General features: G+C 36.4%; 1 protein-coding gene across 1 annotated transcript; it reads right to left on the bottom strand.

Moving 5' to 3' along the window:
* Positions 1-1,812: 1,812 nt before the first annotated feature.
* On the bottom strand, positions 1,813-2,987 carry LOC137241178 (uncharacterized). The gene is made up of 2 exons (XM_067768500.1): positions 2,611-2,987; positions 1,813-2,544 (listed from the first exon to the last, which is right to left on the bottom strand). The coding sequence occupies exons 1-2, from the start codon at positions 2,896-2,898 to the stop codon at positions 1,813-1,815; spliced, it is 1,020 nt and encodes a 339-aa protein (XP_067624601.1). The 5' UTR covers positions 2,899-2,987.
* Positions 2,988-19,179: the final 16,192 nt, after the last annotated feature.

Below are 19,179 nucleotides of genomic sequence, written 5' to 3'. Positions count from 1 at the left end.
CTAAGTGAACTAAATAGCACGATAGCTAAAATGAGACAGAGAAGACCGAGTAGTAAACCAGCAACTACTTGGGAAGGATGTTTGAGAAAAGTCTAGACCCTGGGAGAAATAATGACGAAACAACTGAGTGGTGTATTTATTCGATAGTTCAGTGAGCACACCGATGACAGATATATCAGGAATTCATTGAAGAACGTCACAATGTAATAACTTAGTGACAGCACGTTTTACATAAGATACTTTCTTAGGCTGTACTTTACCAAGTTTACACATGTCTGTCTACAATAAATCCGCAATAGTTAATCTAGTTGCACCATTTGTCCCAAGCCTATAAACTGGATTATTAGCTGTCAAATTTTCAGGTTACTCTTTTATTTCGTGTTTCTATTTTGAGATGACACGCTAAAGATGGTTATATGTAAGTCTACACCATTTCCAATTCTAAATGTGAAACCGTCATATTGAAATGAGAATAGTTCAAGTTAAAATGCAAAAGCGTCATTTGTATTTGAAAAGTTATTTGGAAATGAGAAAGTGTCAGATGTAAACACGAAGGCGTCAAATGGAAATGAGAATAGTCAGGTGTAAATGAGAAAGCATTATCTGAGTATGCGACAGCGTCACTTGTACTTGAAAGGGGCTCATACATCCACTCACTCGGTGCGATTTGAGTGACTGGAGTGTTGTCGATCGACCGGAAACGGGGTTGGTTTGGCGATAATTGTCATATCGATATGCCGCTTTCGCATTTACAATTGACAAATCTCATATCCATATGACGCATTTGCTTATTAAATTGACTATTCTCATTTATATCTGACTATTCATTTGACGTTATCTCTCTTATAAGTTACTGTTCTTATATCAAAGTAACTATTTCGTATTAACAATTTACTATTCTCATTTTCATGTGACGCTTTCGCATTTATATCCAACACTTTCACATTTACAACTCGAAATGGTGTAATTAGTATGAGAAATCTGTTAACGATTAGATGTTAAGTACAAAAATGAAGATAGTCTCGTTATATGTAGGTCTTGTTCAAACAAATTCTAAAACAGGACGTGTTCGTACTTTAAGTTGGGGTTGGGAAAGTAGTGTTTTTAATGCAGTACAGTATCTAAGTGGTGGATCTTGAAGGGACGTCAAGAGCATCATAGAGAGCTTAAGAAATTGTCTAGTTTTCTTGACCACTAATCAAGGCGAATTCAGTACCGGGAGGTGTTGTCCCATCAGCTGATTGCTTCTTCTTAGTAATTTCCATACATACATCGACTTAGTACATTAAGGTGCCAGTGGGTCAAAATCAATTTGAGTTGAATTTGCTTTATCATCACCTTATATGGCTTCGCCTTGACTCAAACTAAATAAACATAAATGTAAGGCGCGTAAACCTACGAAGAGATCTAAGGCAGAGTTTCTCTTCCAATTTGCGTCGTGCTCCTCTTGAGTTTCCCTACAAATTGACCGGACGAGACCTACATGTTTTATGCCGACTCCGAACGGCATCTGCAAGGCAGATGAAATTTCACTGAGAGCTTTTCGTGGCAGAAATACACACGGAGCGCTTGCCAAACACTGCAGAGAGGCGAACCCGCTTAGAAAAATTTTCTTCTAATTGAAAAATCTTATTTCTAAAATTTTGATGTTGCTTTGCCTGGGGTGTGAACGTAGGGCGTACGTATGTGGTAGGCGGAGCACACTACAATCACACCACGGTGGACTCAAAATAAGAAAAGAAAATACGAAGCAACCATACCTATATTTATTATGACATGATGTTTTACCGTAAACTGTATTGCATTGATTATCTAACTATAATTATTAAATGATAGACCGATTGCAAATTTAGGTCGTCTTAGCTCACGCTCTTTGTCTCCATATATAGCTGGATAGCTTGTCTTTAAGCACGTCAATAATAAATCAAACTTATAGAAACGTGAAGGCCATTGACATGTGCATGGCGCCGCACAATCTTTACAACCATTTTTAGAATAATCGTAACATGGGTCCGGTTTACGATGGGGTTTGAGTAATGAAAATACCGACGGTTTCTTAAGATGCCTTTCTTCAGTCCAATAACATGAACATGGTGGCATACAATTACAAGGATTTACATGTTTTACAATGTGTTCTTCTTGCGGTCGCTTTGGTATGCATTTGTAGAGACGATAACGGCTCACACCACCAAAAATCTCGCTTTGTTCGTATTCGCGTGCCAACCAACGTTCAAGTAGCTCCCAATGCGAATAATTCGGAGTTTTTTTACGTAACAATTGCATACGACGCCAGAGATCGGAACGTCTTATCTCCTCATATTTACGCCCACTTTTCACCTCAAACAATTGGTACAGCTCATAATAAAATTCAGGTGGCAGCGATATCTGGCGTATATGCTTGGTCATCTCAAAAAAGAATAAACGTCGTATACCATAAGCGATATGTTTGATATGATCGAAATTTTTTATATTCATTGCGCAAAGGGATTGAGCATCGAGTAGTAAAAGTTTTTGTCCTGTTATCAGGTTAACACGAAATGTGTTCTGAAAATATTTGAAATAAGTTTAAAATAAATCAAAGAAAGTGATTATTTGAAAATAGATTCTCACCATATATTGGGGATAGCCATACTTGCGTATCCATTTGCAAACTTGCACATTTGTCCATTTGTAAACATCTGGCAAGGGCATTGCATCAATTATTTTGATGCATAGATTGAGTAAAGTATCCGGTGATACCCGAAATACAATCGGCAATGCGTTTCTATCGAATCCTGGTTCTTTTCGAATATTTGGACGCCCATCAAATTTATAATGTTGTATTGGCGTATATTTGGAAGGATAAACTTTTTTAGGCTTAACGAACTTTTCGTCAGCCCCCACAAATTGTTCGCGCATGACTTAATGCAATTAAATATTTAGTGCAAATAATAATGCTATAAAATAGATTTCAATATTTATGAAAATTAAAATATTTTTTTATTGACTTATTGGAAAGTCATTGTAATTGTTCTGTTTACATTAAACATTTCAAATGTTTCGCATTTCGTAGCATTAAATTTTCACTGGTTCCAAATGAGTCAGTACAAAGCACTTACATTGGCATTATGAAATGGCGTGAATGACTTTACAAAATTGTCAGATGTCAGGTTAGGTGCGATCGCTGCATTAAAGTGGGAAGAGCAGGACAAACATGGGGTTAGGGGGGCTAAGAATATACCCGCGTCAGGTATACCTGTAATAAAAGGCGACTAAAATACAAAATTGATTCAATGGGTTGTAAAGCGCAACCCTTTCGAGGGGTTGCTAGCGCACTATATAACTTCTCCAACTCAATTGTCAACCTCACCGACCCGTGGCGAATCCTGTCTCTTTAACATCCGACGCTCCGGCGACCCCAAATTCCTTACTGATCTAAGGGTGGGAGGGCGGTATGACCTAGAATGTTTCATGTGGTCATACCAAATCGTTCCCGAGATGGTTGGGCATGGTACCATAATAGTGAATAGTGCTTGTTAGTGGAATGTTCCGGAACTGCATCCGGCAAAGAATCATCAACATCGATAACAGTCCGCAAGGCCTTCGGGGGTATGCTTATCGCTACAATAACAAACACAGTATAAACATCCGAGTCGATGCTTTTCTCTCCATCACAAAGGGGGTAGCCCAGATACCATAGCTTGAAGTGAACCACTTTCCACTTTTATTTCAAACAAGAGCTTATGTATCCTGTAAACTCACGTCCAAACAAAATCTTTTTAAGCATTCCCAAACGAACTTACTGCGATTTATATAGTTGCAAGCTAGATAAACTTGCGGCGGGACAGGCGCTACATAAAACTGCTGTGGATTCCGTGGCAGATAAGTTGACTTTTCAGCAGTGCTCTTCATTACTCCTGTCCCTGGATGCTCATATGTTTAGGGGTAAGCCTACGTGGTGGACGGAAACGCTTATAGGCTGCAGAACTTCCAGTAGACGGCACTACAATTCAGCCAAAAAGGGTAAACCTCCCTCGGAGTTGCAGCTGTTCACGGTAGGTTTGGGTGTTTTTAAATGGGATATTAGGAAACGGAAGTCCTGGGTATCGACTCCGTGAGCTCAGGAAGATCCTATCGACGGATCTTGCTTCTTGGAGTACCTGGGAGATATAAATGGAAGCTGGCCGATGAGAGGTGAGAAACGCATTGGATTTCTAATGAACACTCCTTTTCCCAATTGTGCAGGAATGTGTTTCGCTGCAAGCGACTGTCAGCTTAAGAAGAATTTTATATATTCTCTTGGGTGATTCTAACTTGCATGGGTCATTATAATTTTAATAATACGAGCCGAACCCGTGCTCATCTAATATAAATGTCTCATATCAAATATCAACAGAAATCAGCTGTTCTATCGATCAATCATCTATAAACTTACATGCGCTTACACTGCCATCTGGCGAATGTTAGCAACTGTCGGTAAAGCAGTGTTAGTTCTAATCAAATATTCACAATAGTGCAATAGTACAAATAGGCTTCTTTGTGTGCTCACAATCGTTTATTTTTAAACGGTTTTATTTAGCGTGACTTAACGGCCGGGCGAACAGAATTTTGTAATTGAAATTTAAGTAACTTCCCGATAAACTACACGCTTGGAACTTGGAATATAGTTCAGAACCCGAAGACAATGCAATAATAAGAAAAAAACCTCCCATAGGTGGTGCGTGGATCGAAATATTTCGAAAAATCGTATTTGTGGTCCGATCTGGTTCATATTTGCAACACATAATACATATGTACATGTATAGAAAGCGACCTATGATATCCGATTTGGCTCATATTTGGAAGAAATATTACATACAGTCCGGCAGAAGTGACATCAAAATATTTTTGAGTTCGAGGAGGGACAAGCATGCATGGCGCTGAGTCGAGTAAAGTCTTTGGAAGAATTATGTATTGAGAACTTAAATTGTAACAAATTATCAGGAAGGAGTCCTTGTAATAATGAGCTACTAAATGAATTATTTAGAATGAGAAATATTACGCAATTAAATAAAGACTAAAAACTTGAAAAAAAATGTATACAAATTTTAGTTAAACGGTTTTATTGAAAACAAGGTTAAGGTACTAATCATCATACTCCTCGTCAATCTAAGTCGTTGATCAGACAACTAAATAAAAACGTTGGCCGCGTGGAATTTCTAAAAATGTGAGATGTTATATAACTTTATTAAGGTTCAATTGGTCTCACTTATGACTGTAATAGAAATTTGATGCTTCCAACGCTTTTATTTAGTTGTCTGATCAACACTCTAGATTGAGGAGGAGTATGATGACTAGTATCTAGGACCGACCTAATTATTTTCTAGCTTTTAGTACTATGTAATGTAAATATTGTGTTCAGTAAAACCGTTTAACTAAAATTTTTTTTTTTATTATATTATTAACAAATTAGTTTAATAAAATATAGCTAAAAAAAAGAACTACGACTAATAATGCCCAAAGCTGGCTGATAGCACGAAACCCCATATCTGCAACCAAAATTTTATTTATAGATTTGAATTCCAAATAAGAGCGAAAATGGGACCTGTACACTAAAACAGCAATTAGAAATAATATATAAGATAGAATTAACTCTTATAAGCCGAAAAAGTCTCCGGGTCTGGATGTAATAATTGCCACGCAACTTTCGAGATTTTTGGTGGCTCCTTTCAGCTAGGGGGCTGCCATTTACGCAAACTATATGGCTTATGTTCCCAGGTCTTGGAATGTCATCAATGTCACATTCTTTAAAAAATTTGGGAAAAGGTCGAACTAGTACTTCTCAAAAATTTATCTTTACATAAAAAACAGGATTCCTCGAGAGCGATATTCCAAATTTCATCACCGCTAGGGCTGTCAGATAGAAGTAAGTACCTTGGGATTATCCCTGACAACCAGCCGTCATGAAAGCTTAATGTGGAGGACGGGGCTTCTATGACGTTCTGGTCTGATGGAGAGCACTATCCACCATCAAAAGGTTGAACGCAGTGCAACGATTGACGGTGGTTGGAATAAGCGGGACCTACATAGCGTAGTTTGCAGTTAGTATCGTGGATAAACTGGCGGCAGGTCCGGCAGCGATATGGCTTCGTGACATGGGACATAAGTTTGTGAATTACGGGCACTCAGCACTCTTACTGACTTTGGCTTCATCTCTGGCAGGATAATTTGAGCCGGCTTTCGCTCGTGTTGCCACGTTTACCACTTCTATTCCCTTAAGGGATGAATAGATTGCGGAATTAATATGGGACGGGAGTTTGGTGAACCAGTTGATGAAAGGATCCTGGCTAGATTTAAGGGTTGAGGGTGGAATATTGAAAAATAAAAAAGATTTACAAACCATAAATCAAAATAAGTGTTGATAGATCGCATGGTTTTACAAGTTTGACGCCCGCTTTAAAATTAAAAAGATGTTAGGAAAATGAGAGTATGAGTATTCTGGGGTGACATTAGGTCAATGGCTAAAAGGTAAATCGGTGTTATAATAACTTAAAGTTCAGTAAATTCTTCATATCACAGAGAGGACCTCATTTGGCCAGTTTTTTATCCGATTTTTCACTAGAATAGTGCTTAACTATAGGATAAGAAGTGCCGCATTCGAAAATTGTTTATGAAGAATTTCTACTTAACTAAAATATAGCGAAAACAATAAAAATAACTGCAACTCAGTTATAAAAACAGTAATACATGGAGGTGTGAAATAAAATAATTGACCTTATGGATGCTTGCAAGTTTCAATTGAATTTATTGTAATTTTAAGTAAGTCCGTTAACTTTATGTCACTCCGGCCTCAAATTATTGCTTTGTCATAGGTCATTGGTCATGGGTAAAGTTTTGACTCACCTATATGCCATTGGAAATATTCAGTAGGTCAATTTAAAGTTAGAATTGACCTTATAGCCAACTGAAGTGGTCACAAGGTCAAAGGAGCTGGTTTTCCTTGACCGTGTCATTCAACTAAGAAATTATTGCATTATCATCGGTCTTTGATAAGTGTACAAAGTTTGAATTAAATACGTACGTTTAAAGAGGGTCGAATTCGAGTCCAAAGGAGTCGGTTACATACAAGCATACAGGTGAAGCTTATGTGTATAAAAAAGTTGACCTTATGACCATTTTGGAGAGGTAGGATGGTCATAATATCAGTATCGTTGGCGTTGTATACCATTTCACGTGGTCATTAATTCAATTTACTTTGTGGCCATTTGAAGTGGTCATAAGGTCAAATTATGGTATGGCAGTTGACTTTATGACACCCCTCCGAACATTGGTATTTCGCAAAACTTTTTGTATATATGTGTATCGTGAAACTGTGCAATTTTTTATGTAAAGATTAAAACTCCGAGCTGGGCTTGTATATCCCTAAACGAGTTCTTTCTCAATTAATTTGAAGAACAATGGGTTTTATTAATACAAGAGGCTACACAAAACCCAAGGAGCATATTTTTTGTTGTTGTTGCAATAACCTAATTTGTATGTAAATAAAAGACTGGCTTGCGTACTTTAACGTAATTTTACTAAATAATAAGAAATCGAAGAGCACCACATTAAAGAGTAGCATTATACCTTTTAACAGACATATTACTTACTTACTTAATTTGCGCTTAACCGTCTAAACGGTTATGGCCGTCCAACAAGGCCCGCCAGTCGCTCCTTCGCTCCGCCAACCGGCGCCAATTGGTCACACCAAGGGAGTTTAAATCGTTTTCCACCTGGTCTTTCCAATGAAGTGGGGGCAGCCCTCTACCTCTGCTTCCATAGGCGGGTTCCGATAGAAACACTTTCTTGGCCGGAGCATCACCTTTCATTCGCATACCATGGCCTAGACAGCGCAGCGGCTGTATTTTAATTCGCTGGACTATATGGATGTCTGCGTGTATCTCGTACAGCTCATCATTAAATCTTTTTCGCTACTCGCCATCACCAACGCGTAGAGGTCCATAAATCTATAGAAGAACTTTTCTCTCGAACACTCCCAAAGCCGCTTCATCTGCTGTTGTCATGGTCCATGCTTCTGCCCCATATAGCAGGACGGGTACGATAAGTGACTTGTAGAGTATGATCTTCGTTCGCCAAGAGAGGACTTTACTTTTCAATTGCCTACCTAGTCCAAAGTAGCATTTATTGGCAAGATTGATTCTTCGTTGTATTTCAGTGCTGATGTTGTTACTAGTATTGATGCTGGTTCCCAAATAAACGAAGTCTTTTACTATTTCAAAATTATGGCTGCCAACAGTAGGGTGGTTGCCAAGGCGCGTATGCGCCGACTCTTTGCTCGATGACAGCAGGTACTTCGTTGTGTCCTCATTCACCATCAAACCCATCTTTGCCGCTTCGCAAGATAGGGTGTCACCCTGTCTGAAACCACGTTTAGTTTCGAACGGCTCGGAAAGGTCCTTCCCAATTCTGACTGAGCTGATGGTGTTGCTCAACGTAATTTTGCACAGCCATATAAGTTTTGCGGGGAAACCAAATTCAGACATAGCGGCATATAGGCAGCGCTCCTTTTCGTGCTTTCGAAGGCGGATTTAAAATCAACGAAGAGGTGATGTGTGTCGATTCTCTTTTCACGGGTTTTTTCAAAGATTGGACCCATTATGAAAATCTGGTCAATGGTAGATTTACCAGTTCTGAAGCCGCACTGATAAGGTCCAATCAGCCAGTTCGCGGTGTGCTTCAATATTTCGCACAATACACTTGAAAGGACCTTATATGCGATATTAAGAAGCCTGATTCCATGATAGTTGGTGCATTTTGCAGTATCCCCCTTCTTATAGACTGGGCAAAGAACACTTACATTCCAATCATCGGGCATGCACTCGTCCGCCCATATTTTGCGAAAAAGCTGCTGCATGCGCCTTACCAACTCCTCGCCGCAGTACTTGAATAGCTCCGCAGGCAATCCATCAGCGCCCACGGCCTTGTTGTTTTTCAAGCTGGTTATTGCTATTCTAACTTCGTAACAGACATCTACAAACATATTTTAACACACATATGTAAGCTGCTAAATTATATCAGACTAACATGTTGGCTCTGTAGTGGTTCTTGCACTTAATTCAGTGCTTCACCCAGAACCCTATAAACCCATAAAAATTAAATTCTGCAATTAAATCACATGCACTTTTACCCACGAGTGCAAAATAGAACATAAAAAGTACACAAATGAAAAAGTAACAGAAAAAAAAAACAAAAACCAAAGTTTAAAACAACAACAGCCAAAGCTATTTAAGTCAGCATAAACCGAGTATAGCAAAATCAACAAACTAGCGAAAATAGAAAAAACAAAGTTGTATAAAATTTGCTTGAAGTTGTTCGGGTTGATGGTACTTTGGCCATATATGTATGTACTATGTATGCGTAGTTGTTGTTGCTGTTGTAACATGCAATTAATTAATAAATTATTAATGCTTTCTGAGAGCAAATTGAACGATTGCATTCAGCAATTGCTGCCTGCTCGTTAAACATACAACAACAATGAAAATGAACAACATGAATGAAAAGTAACTTTCACGCTGACATACGTATTTACATATTCGGAGATATATATGTAAGTTTGTATATGTTCATATACCTATAAATAGTTGCATACTTATAAGTACGTGTTAGATACCCTGTTGGGAAGATCTCTAGTCATGTGTCTATAAGATCGATAAATCAATGTTACATGGTTTATTTTGTTATCGCCGAAGCAACGGCCATCAAGCTTACAAGTCATTTAATCTCTTGTAGCATAGTATCAATCCGTTCCTCCTCTTTCTGCTTGGCAACTTTCGATGAGCACGTTATTGTGAGTTCCCATTTCGTTTTGCCATGTACATTTGGAGGTGCAAGTCTTGTCATTGCATCTAAATTGCCTTACGGTCTTTAAAATGGGCCGTTTGACCGCCCTTTCCTTAAAAGAAGTTTTATCGCATTCATCCGAAAACCGCTTTTTCTTCCCGCACTGAACTAACTCCTTAGCCTTTTGCGGAACGGAGAATTACTCGCAGATAGATTTTTGCCAGCAAAGTCCCTTTAACTTACCTTCACTCATGACCTACTTTTTCCTCAAGTACGCATGTTAAGCGATCGCTCGCACAGTCGGTTGGGTGGAAAGAGGGCTCCTGGAAAATTCTTAAAATCTTTAGTTATATTTCATTGTCCAAGCGCTTGCAAACAGGTTAACAACATTCGCTCTTTCAAAGTTTTTGAGTGAATCATCTTAGTCTGGTAACAAATAGGGTAAACAAATAGCTGCCCGCCACATAAGCGGTCCTTGCTGTAGTTAGACGCCACATATGTCACCCGGATTTAGCGGATTAGGCAAGTCTTTGTCGAAGACATCCCACACCCTCCCTAAACAGCGTAGGGGTGAGGTAACATGCTGTTCAGCCTGGTCGGTCACCGTCGAGTTCATAAAATCGGCAAGGTGCATAACCTAGTGAGGGACTTTACATTATTGAAAAAAAAAAAATTACTAGGCAGGGTATTTCACCTAAATAATTATAAGAAATATCATTGCTCAAAACTCGTATCTAACAGGGCACCAACTAGCTTTTCCATCAATCTACTTTTGCATTCACATACACATGAACGTCGTAGTCATAAGCATGCTCCTCTGAGCTATTAAGTGTACTCTACTAACCGACCTATTTTGTTCAAATTCATACAACAACTTAACTACTGTGCACATAATCACACATTTTATACACCGGTACTGCTTTCACCTTGTCGCTGCACTCTCACCTGCACCTGAAAGTGCATGTGTCTGTAGCACATGTGTTCGAGTTACTTTTCGCTTATGTTCACTGACCGAATAGTGAGCTCACAAGCACTTGGTTATTGGCGGGCTGATTGGTTGTTTGGGAGACGGGCGGAAGGAAGTATCGGCTATTTCGCCAAGTATGTCGTTTAACTTTGACAAATTAGCAGTATTTCCAAGGTACAATAAATATTTAAATTGGCTGGTCGGCTATGGATAAAATATGTTCTTTGCAAGCCAAAAATATTTCTAACGATTTATGGCATTTATATATGTACATACATAGGTGTAATATCAGAGTTTTAATGGGTGTTTGAACGGTTTTATTTAGCTAGACTCTGTGTAGCGAGCGGCCGTTGTTTACGAATTGTAATTGATAAGCTACAAGCCTGAAACGTGGAATATAGTTCAGAACCCGATGACAATGCAATTATAAGAAAAAAACCGATAGGTGGCGCATGGATCGAAATGTTTCAAAAATCGTATTTGTGGTCCGATTTGGTTCATATTTGGAACACATAATACATGCATGAATAGAATGCGACCTATGAAACAATAGCCGCTAGGTGGCGCAAGGATCGAGATATTAAAAAAATCGCATTTGTGGTCCGATTTGAATCATATTTGGAAGAAATATTGCATACAATCCGGTAGATGTGACATCAAAATACTTTGGATTTGGAGGAGGGACAAGCATACGTGGCGCTGAGTCGAGTAAATACTTTGGAAGGATTATGTATTGGGGACTAAGATTGTAACAAATTGGCAGGAAAGATTCCTTGCAATAATGAGTAACTAAATGAAATAAATAGAATAAGAAAAATAGGGAATTAAATAAAGACTAAAAACTTAAAAATAAAATAATTTAAAAAAAAGTTCAAGTTAAACGGTTTTATTGAAATAAATATTGTTTATTAAGTAATAATAATACTAAAAGCTATAAAATAATTAGGTAGGTGCTAGGTACTAGTCGTCACACTCCTCATTAATCTAGGGCGTGGATCAGACAATTGAATAAAATCGTTGGAGTCCACCACGGACAAACAACGTGACACAAAATTTATATACAATAAGGCATATCCTATGCAGCCGAATATGCAGATAATATGAATTTTTGAATTTCGATCAGCATACGGTTCAGCACCATTCATGAAAGGTATGAGGCCTACAACACAGCCAAAAGCAGTTCCGTTCTTACTTACTTATATTTTAATTTTTATTTTTATAATTTTTTTTTTCTTAGGTTTCTTTTTTTTTTTTGTTTCATTTTTTGGTTATTTTTTGTTTTTTTCACATTTCTTTTTCGATTTAAAATTTTTGCAATTTATATTGTCTTTGTTTTTTTGTGTTTTTATTTAATTACTTCCCTTTCATATAATTTATTTTCCTTTCTTATTTTTCCAGTTTTCTTTTTTATTTTTTATTTTAAACTTTTTCTCTTTAATTTTTTATTTCGTCGTTTTCCGCGTCGTATCTTTCTCTTTTTAATTTATTTTTATTTCAAAGTCTCTTTTCTTTAATATTACGGCTGCTCTTTCCTTCCCTTCTTTTTTGATTGGAAAAAGACCGTGGCCAAAAAATGACACCCACCACCTCCTTATCGATTTTAAAGCCGTATTTTCTGCCTATATGCCGCTTCAACTGAACTTGTTTGGTTGGTCGTTAGTTTGGATGAACGCCAGCCGCTTAGTCAGAATAGGGAAGGATCTCTTAAAGTTGTTCGAAGGAATGATCAGACTAACAGGTTGTTTTTACTGTCTTCAGCTGATTAAAACATTCCAATATTTCTCCTTATTATTATACCAACAACAAAATTATTAATTTGCATATCATCTACAGGTAAGTTACTCACAAAGATAGCGTTTTCGTCTGAAAAAAAAAAAATATAATGAAAAATAAAAATATTTCGTAATATTTCACTGTAGGGAATGAAAACTAAAAGAGATTACATAACAGAATAATATATCACATAGCATAATCGCACTACTAAATGTGGCGTTAACTGCAACAAACCACAAGAATAATTCTTATGAATATTAGGAAAAACCACAACAACAACGTTATTATTTATCTCTTATATAACGACCATACAAATGGGGGCGGCGGCATATAAATAAACAATAACTTGCAACACAAAAATATTTAATGCTTGAAATAAGAGAAAAAGATAGCAAAACCAACAAAGAAAGAAATTATTAAAACTAATCGCGATAAAAAGCAATGAAAGATATACAACGAAGCAAAAAGAAAATAAAGGGAAAACGTGCCCATCAATTCAGTTTGCTGCGAGCGCAAAAGCACACAAACCCTGACAAATAATAAATGATAATAAAATAAAATGTAGGTATAAATATGTACGTAAGCTGTTAATTATGAAAACTGATAAACATGCAAATTGTCATAGTTTACTCAGGATTTATCATATTAAATGTGCTTGGTATTTACCTATGTACGAGGTAATGAAGTCATTAATTAAGTTGAAATGAAAATCATGCTTGCAGATCATGCCTGCTATAGTGTTGATATTCCTATAATAAGAGTATTAACTTCCCAAGAAGCAATAAAATACTTTTATCCAGCCTTCAACATCATTCTCTAATTATTACCAACTTTTACAGAAAAAAGATATGATTGTTTGAAACGAAAAACAAGCAAGGAAGGCTAAGTTCATTACACACTCAGGGAAAATCACCATTTAGCAAAACGAACCTAGGGTAACCCTGGAATGTGTTTGTATGACATGGGTTTCAAATGGAAGGTATTAAAGAGTATTTTAAAAGGGAGTGCGCCATAGTTCTATAGGTGGACGCAATTTCAGGATATCGCCATAAAGGTTGACCAGGGGTGACTCTAGAATGTGTGTTGTACGATATGGGTATCAAATCAAAGGTACTAATGAGGGCTTTAAATCGGAGTGGCCCTTAGTTGTACATGTGAAGGCGTTTTCGAGATATCGACCAAAATGTAGACCAGGGTGACCCAGAACATCATCCAAAGTTTTTTCTAAAGTTATATTTTGCGTCAATAAACCAATCCAATTACCACGTTTCATCTCTTTTTTCATATTTGGTACAGAATTATGGCATTTTTTTCCTTTTTCGTAATTTTCGATATCGAAAAAGTGGGCGTGGTCATAGTCGGATTTTGGCCATTTTTTATACCAAGATAAAGTGAGTTCAGATACGTATGTGAACTCAGTTTAGTAAAGATATATCGATTTTTGCACCATATCATTACTTGAGTTGAATATTGACATACTTATATACTTATATGCTGTAAAGATATTAAATATTTTGTTAAAATTTGACTTTGAAAAAAAAATTTTTTTAAAAGTGGGCGTGTTCGTCGTTGCTAATTTTTATTTGGCAGACATATAGTAATAGGAGTAACGTGCCTGCCAGATTTCATCATGATATCTTCAATGACTGCCAAATTACAGCTTCCAAAACTTTTAAATTTCCTTCTTTTAAAAGTGGTTGGTGCCACTCCCATTGTCGAAAATTTTACTAATTTTCTATTTAGCGTCATAAAGTCAACTCACTTACCAAGTTTCATCGTTTTAACCTTCTTTGGTAATGAATTATCGCACTTTTTCGGTTTTCCGAAATTTCCGATATCGAAAAAGTGGGCGTGGTTGTAGTGCGATTTCGTTCGTTTTATATGGCAATCTGATATGAGCGCCCAGGCAGCTACATACAAAATTTCATCAAGATACCACAAAATTTACTCAAGTTATCGTGATTACGGGCGGACGGACATGGCTAAATGAATTTATTTTTTCGCCCAGATCATTTTGATATATAGAAGTGTATGTCTATCTCGATTAGTTTATGCCGTTTCGGATTGCCGTTATGCGAACAAAGTTAATATTATCTGTGAGCTCTGCTCAGCTGAGTATAATAACGATAGGTCCATTAGGAACGGAGCCACTTGGAGCAATAAACTTGGATTAGATCGAGGATTAATTATGACCGCCGACTGCTTGGCTGAGGTTGCTTTACCGCCTTTGAACTGTTGCGGAGAAATTTTTTAGGATAGTGGGATTTGACCAAACCGGTAAGAATTGTGTTTGTATTAATGGTTCATATATTCCAAGTTGATGGTAGAATAAATTTCAATTGATCAATGCAGTGCTTTCGTGCATATGTATAATACATGTTTTTCTAGTGATTTTGTATGCATTCGGCATTAATACAATCATATGCATACAGAAGTACTACACGTATTAAAAAGAGATAAACGGGCATTTAAACTGACATGCAAACGTTGCTCCAATTCATGCTTCAAATATCGATGTATCAGGCATATATTTACAAAATTCGACAAAAAAAAATAATTTTGGCCAAAAAAAAAATGTGTGTCTAATAAAATAAACTAAAAAACAACATATTTCAGTTTCATCGAAATCTAAAATCATACCCTGGGCCAACCCGATGTCTTTAAATGGGCATTACTCTACAGTGCACGAAATATAAATTAAAATGAAAAACTAAAAGATGAGTTTGTATTCTTTTCTTTGGCGAAAATATTAATTTTGCTTTCTTTCATTTAGGGTTTTTTTCAGGGTCGGAAACTTTTATTCCTTTTATAATATAATTCCCTGTAAAACTATTAATTTAATTTTAATATATTTGGATCAAGATAAAAATTATTTTCGGATTTTTATTCCCTGAGTCCGATAGAACTAGTTAAACTCGGATATTTTTTAAAATAAATTTGCGGAAATAAAAGTTAAATCCGGACTTATTTTATTTTTATTTTTAAATTTTTTTAATTCGGATAAGCCGTTTCCGGACTTTTATTTTGGCCTTAAAAATTAAATTCCAGATTTAATTTTTATTTCCGTACTTTTATTTTTAAAAGTCCGAGTTTAACTAGTTATATCGGACTCAAAAAATAAAAATACAGATTTTACTTTTATATGTGGTCGACTCCGAAAAAAAAATAACTATTTTTTTTCCATCCCCAGTTTCTTAAATTAAAAAATTTATCACATAATAATTTTATTTTATTTTTTTCATGAATGGGTATGGTTCAATATTATGGTTGGCTCATCTCATCAGCTGATTTTATTTATTTCATTGCATGGCCGATGGGATTGTCAAACGGAGATGGCAATCTCAAAATGAAACCAACACATTGGCAACATTTTCTTACACATACAAAAACTGCTAAGTTTTATGTTTCCTTTCCATACCATTCGCACCAGATTTTGAAAATTTGAACAGACATATTTTGGTGCTTTACAGATGAGCCAACCATATAGTTGAACCATGATGAATGGGATAGCGATAATAATTCTATATTTATTATTATTAGGCCTGAAAGCACTGCGACCTTTGTGCTTTTAATGTATTTAAGTACGCCGTCAGGCTTTTTACTCCATATGACATAGGGATTAAGAGTCACACCACCTAGATGGAAGAATATTTGCCTTGCCAGAACGTCGCATTCGCAGAGAATGTGAACCGGCGTTTCATAGTCCAGCTCACAGAAACGATGAATTTGAGTATCGGATAGATTTAACTTACTACAGTGTTCCGTATAGTACCCAGTGAGAGCTAATAGGGCCTCCCTGCTTAGATTAACAAATTTGGGTGATATTTCGTTGCCGGTAATATAAACAGATTGGACTGTCTTTGCCCTGGTCAGTCAATCCAGTGACGTCTGAAATATTTTGCTTTCCAGTTACTTATGATTTCTCTAGTGTGTGCTTTTGTGAGTCCACAGAAGGGCTCTGGACAATAGAATGCTGCGGTAGCATCTTCCTTTGCTAGGCAATCTGTATGTTCATTACCTTATGTCTTTTGATTTCTAGGTCATTAAGGATTTAAATGCAATCACCCACTAGCTTTTTTGTAGGATTGCAAGGTACGGAGGGCAGCCCGGCTGGACCTGGGCTATCTTGGTTTAACCTTAGGCAAAGGAACCACAGCGGGCAAACAACCATTTTGCATGTTTGATTTTGGGGGCTTTTGAACTTCAACATTTTTTTCCGACGATTATTTTTTCACGGATCGGCTAGCAAAAATAAGATTGGCTTTTTGAAAACAATAATTAAATTTTTGTTTTTTTTTTTTGTTTTGGAGGTTTCTTAACTTGAAAATTTTTTTCGCAATAATTTTTTCCACAGGGTGGGCTAACGAAAAAAATATGGGATATACTGCAGCAATCGCGGGAAAACGAGCCAAAGCCAGAAAACAACATTTTTGAATTTTTGGGGCTTAGAAAAATTTGTGTACGATGATTTGTTTAAATAAGGGCTAGCCCAACTGCGCTAACCCCGGTAAAACGAGCCACAACAAAGAAGGAATCATTTTATGTATCTTTGATTTTGAGGGTTTTCCAACTTAAAATTTGTTTTTACCATAGTATTTTTGCAAAGGATGGGCTAACGAAAAAAAGTGGACTACTGGGCAAAGGTTTTATTAAAAAAATTCTTACTTTGGGATGTCAGATTCACGCAGCTCACAAAACTAACGAGGGAAACTAGTCGATACTAGATCCTAGCGGCCACTATGGTCAGATCTGGGTTTCATACGCCGGCCAAAGCAACATCAAAATTTAGAAACAAGTTTTTTCAATTAGAGGAAAGTTGTTCTAATCAGGGTCGCCCCTCAGCTGGGATTTGGCAAGCACTCCGGGTGTACTCCCGCCATGAAAAGCTTGTCAACGAAAAGTCGTCTACCTTGTAGAAGTCTTCGGATTCGTCATAAAACATTTAGATCCCGTTCTGAAGGAAAATTAAATCGAGCACGACGCAAATTTGAATAGAACCTCGGCCTAAAATCCCTTCGGAAGATATGGCGCCCTACATTTTTTTGTTTTTAAACTCCTACGTGCTCATTCTTAGCTCACTAATGCTCACTTTTGCATATGAAAGTTGATCTCAAGATAATCAGTGAATTATCCTACTACCTTTGGTTTTGAAGAATAAGCAGAAAAGGTGCAAATGTTTTTAGGTTATATGCCGCAATTTGACTTACCGAAGGGATGACATTTTATGTGACTTCCGAGTTTTTTTTATCTCTTATTCTAAAGTAGAGCCCTAAAATTCCTTTATACTAAAAAATTACTTCAGATTTTTAGCACAAGTCGGTAAAAAACTAATGAAAGCAAATGTTATTGAAAAAATTGTAATGTTTTTAAAAATGCATTTGGCTATCAAACTTTATAAAATCATAAATAAATGTTTCATAAATGCAGGGCAGATATAAAAATGTTGCAAACAAATAAAAATGCACACCTAAGCCCGAGGGAGTTTTAAGTGAGTAATATTGACGGTCGGAGTATTTTTATCATAAACTTTTGTAAAAAAAAAACATTTGGTTTTCATTTGAATAGCAAAGTGTATATAAAAAGCTACAATGAGTTTTAACGTCATTTTCTCAGATCGTCATAAATTGTGCGGCACATATATTGAATGAAGAAAAGCAAAGTATGTAACAAATTATATGAGGGTGCAAGTGTGGTAGGTAAATGTAAATTTATGTGAGCATGTAACAGTAAAAATGGTCTTCAATGTACATCTGTATGTGTTTGTAGAAATAAATGCTAGTACAAACATAAGAGACATATACAAAACACATACATATGTATGTGTTTACATATATTACACATTTGACTTTTAATTTCCTTGCGAATTTTCGTAGATTTGGGAGCCTCATTGTCATGATTTGCGGTAAGAATGTCGTAAAAAATGTTTACGACTCACGCATTTTACTTCATGAATATTCACAGAGACAAAAGCTCATTTATGTAGGGATGTTGACAATGTGTACAGCTTTAGGAGCGCTAAACGTAAAAATGTATGTACATATATACTACATATGTAAGTATTAGTAAACATGGATGGACTTACGTTCAGAGGGTTTTGCGGGGCTCACGTACCATCGAGCTCGATTCCGATAGTTTACGAATTTCGAAGAAACCCAAAGCAGATCAAACAAGTAAACTACATAGCTTTCAATTTATGTTCAGAAATTTAAAATTTATATTCAAAGACTTTGTTTTATATACAAATAATTGCAATTCATTCAGATATTTAGAAAGATAAAACTCAAAACTCCCTTTCATGTTCAGAAAATTTCGATTCATATTCAGAAAGCCATAACAGACATTCAGAAAATGACAGTAAATATTCAGAAAATAAATTTTTTTTTCTTTTTTAGTTTTTTGGCTATTCTCTCATCATAACAATCAAATAAAAGGACGGACTTTTACGATATTTTTTTTCACTTCCCTCTATCTCCCCTCCTAATTACTCCTACTCTTACTTTATGTTGTTTGGATGCCGCCTGGTACTCGATACCTGCATTCATTTAAAAAGCACGAAGAAAATAATCGGTAACAAAAAAATTCGAGAGAAATATGCTCGTATTGCACTCATCAAAAACTCTTCAATGTTTATTAAAATAAGT

This window comes from Eurosta solidaginis, chromosome 1 (genome assembly GCF_040869045.1).
Source record: "Eurosta solidaginis isolate ZX-2024a chromosome 1, ASM4086904v1, whole genome shotgun sequence".
NCBI classification, from domain to species: domain Eukaryota; kingdom Metazoa; phylum Arthropoda; class Insecta; order Diptera; family Tephritidae; genus Eurosta; species Eurosta solidaginis.
The sequence above is the reverse complement of the archived record's forward strand: the minus strand, read 5'-3'. Positions and strand labels throughout refer to the sequence as shown.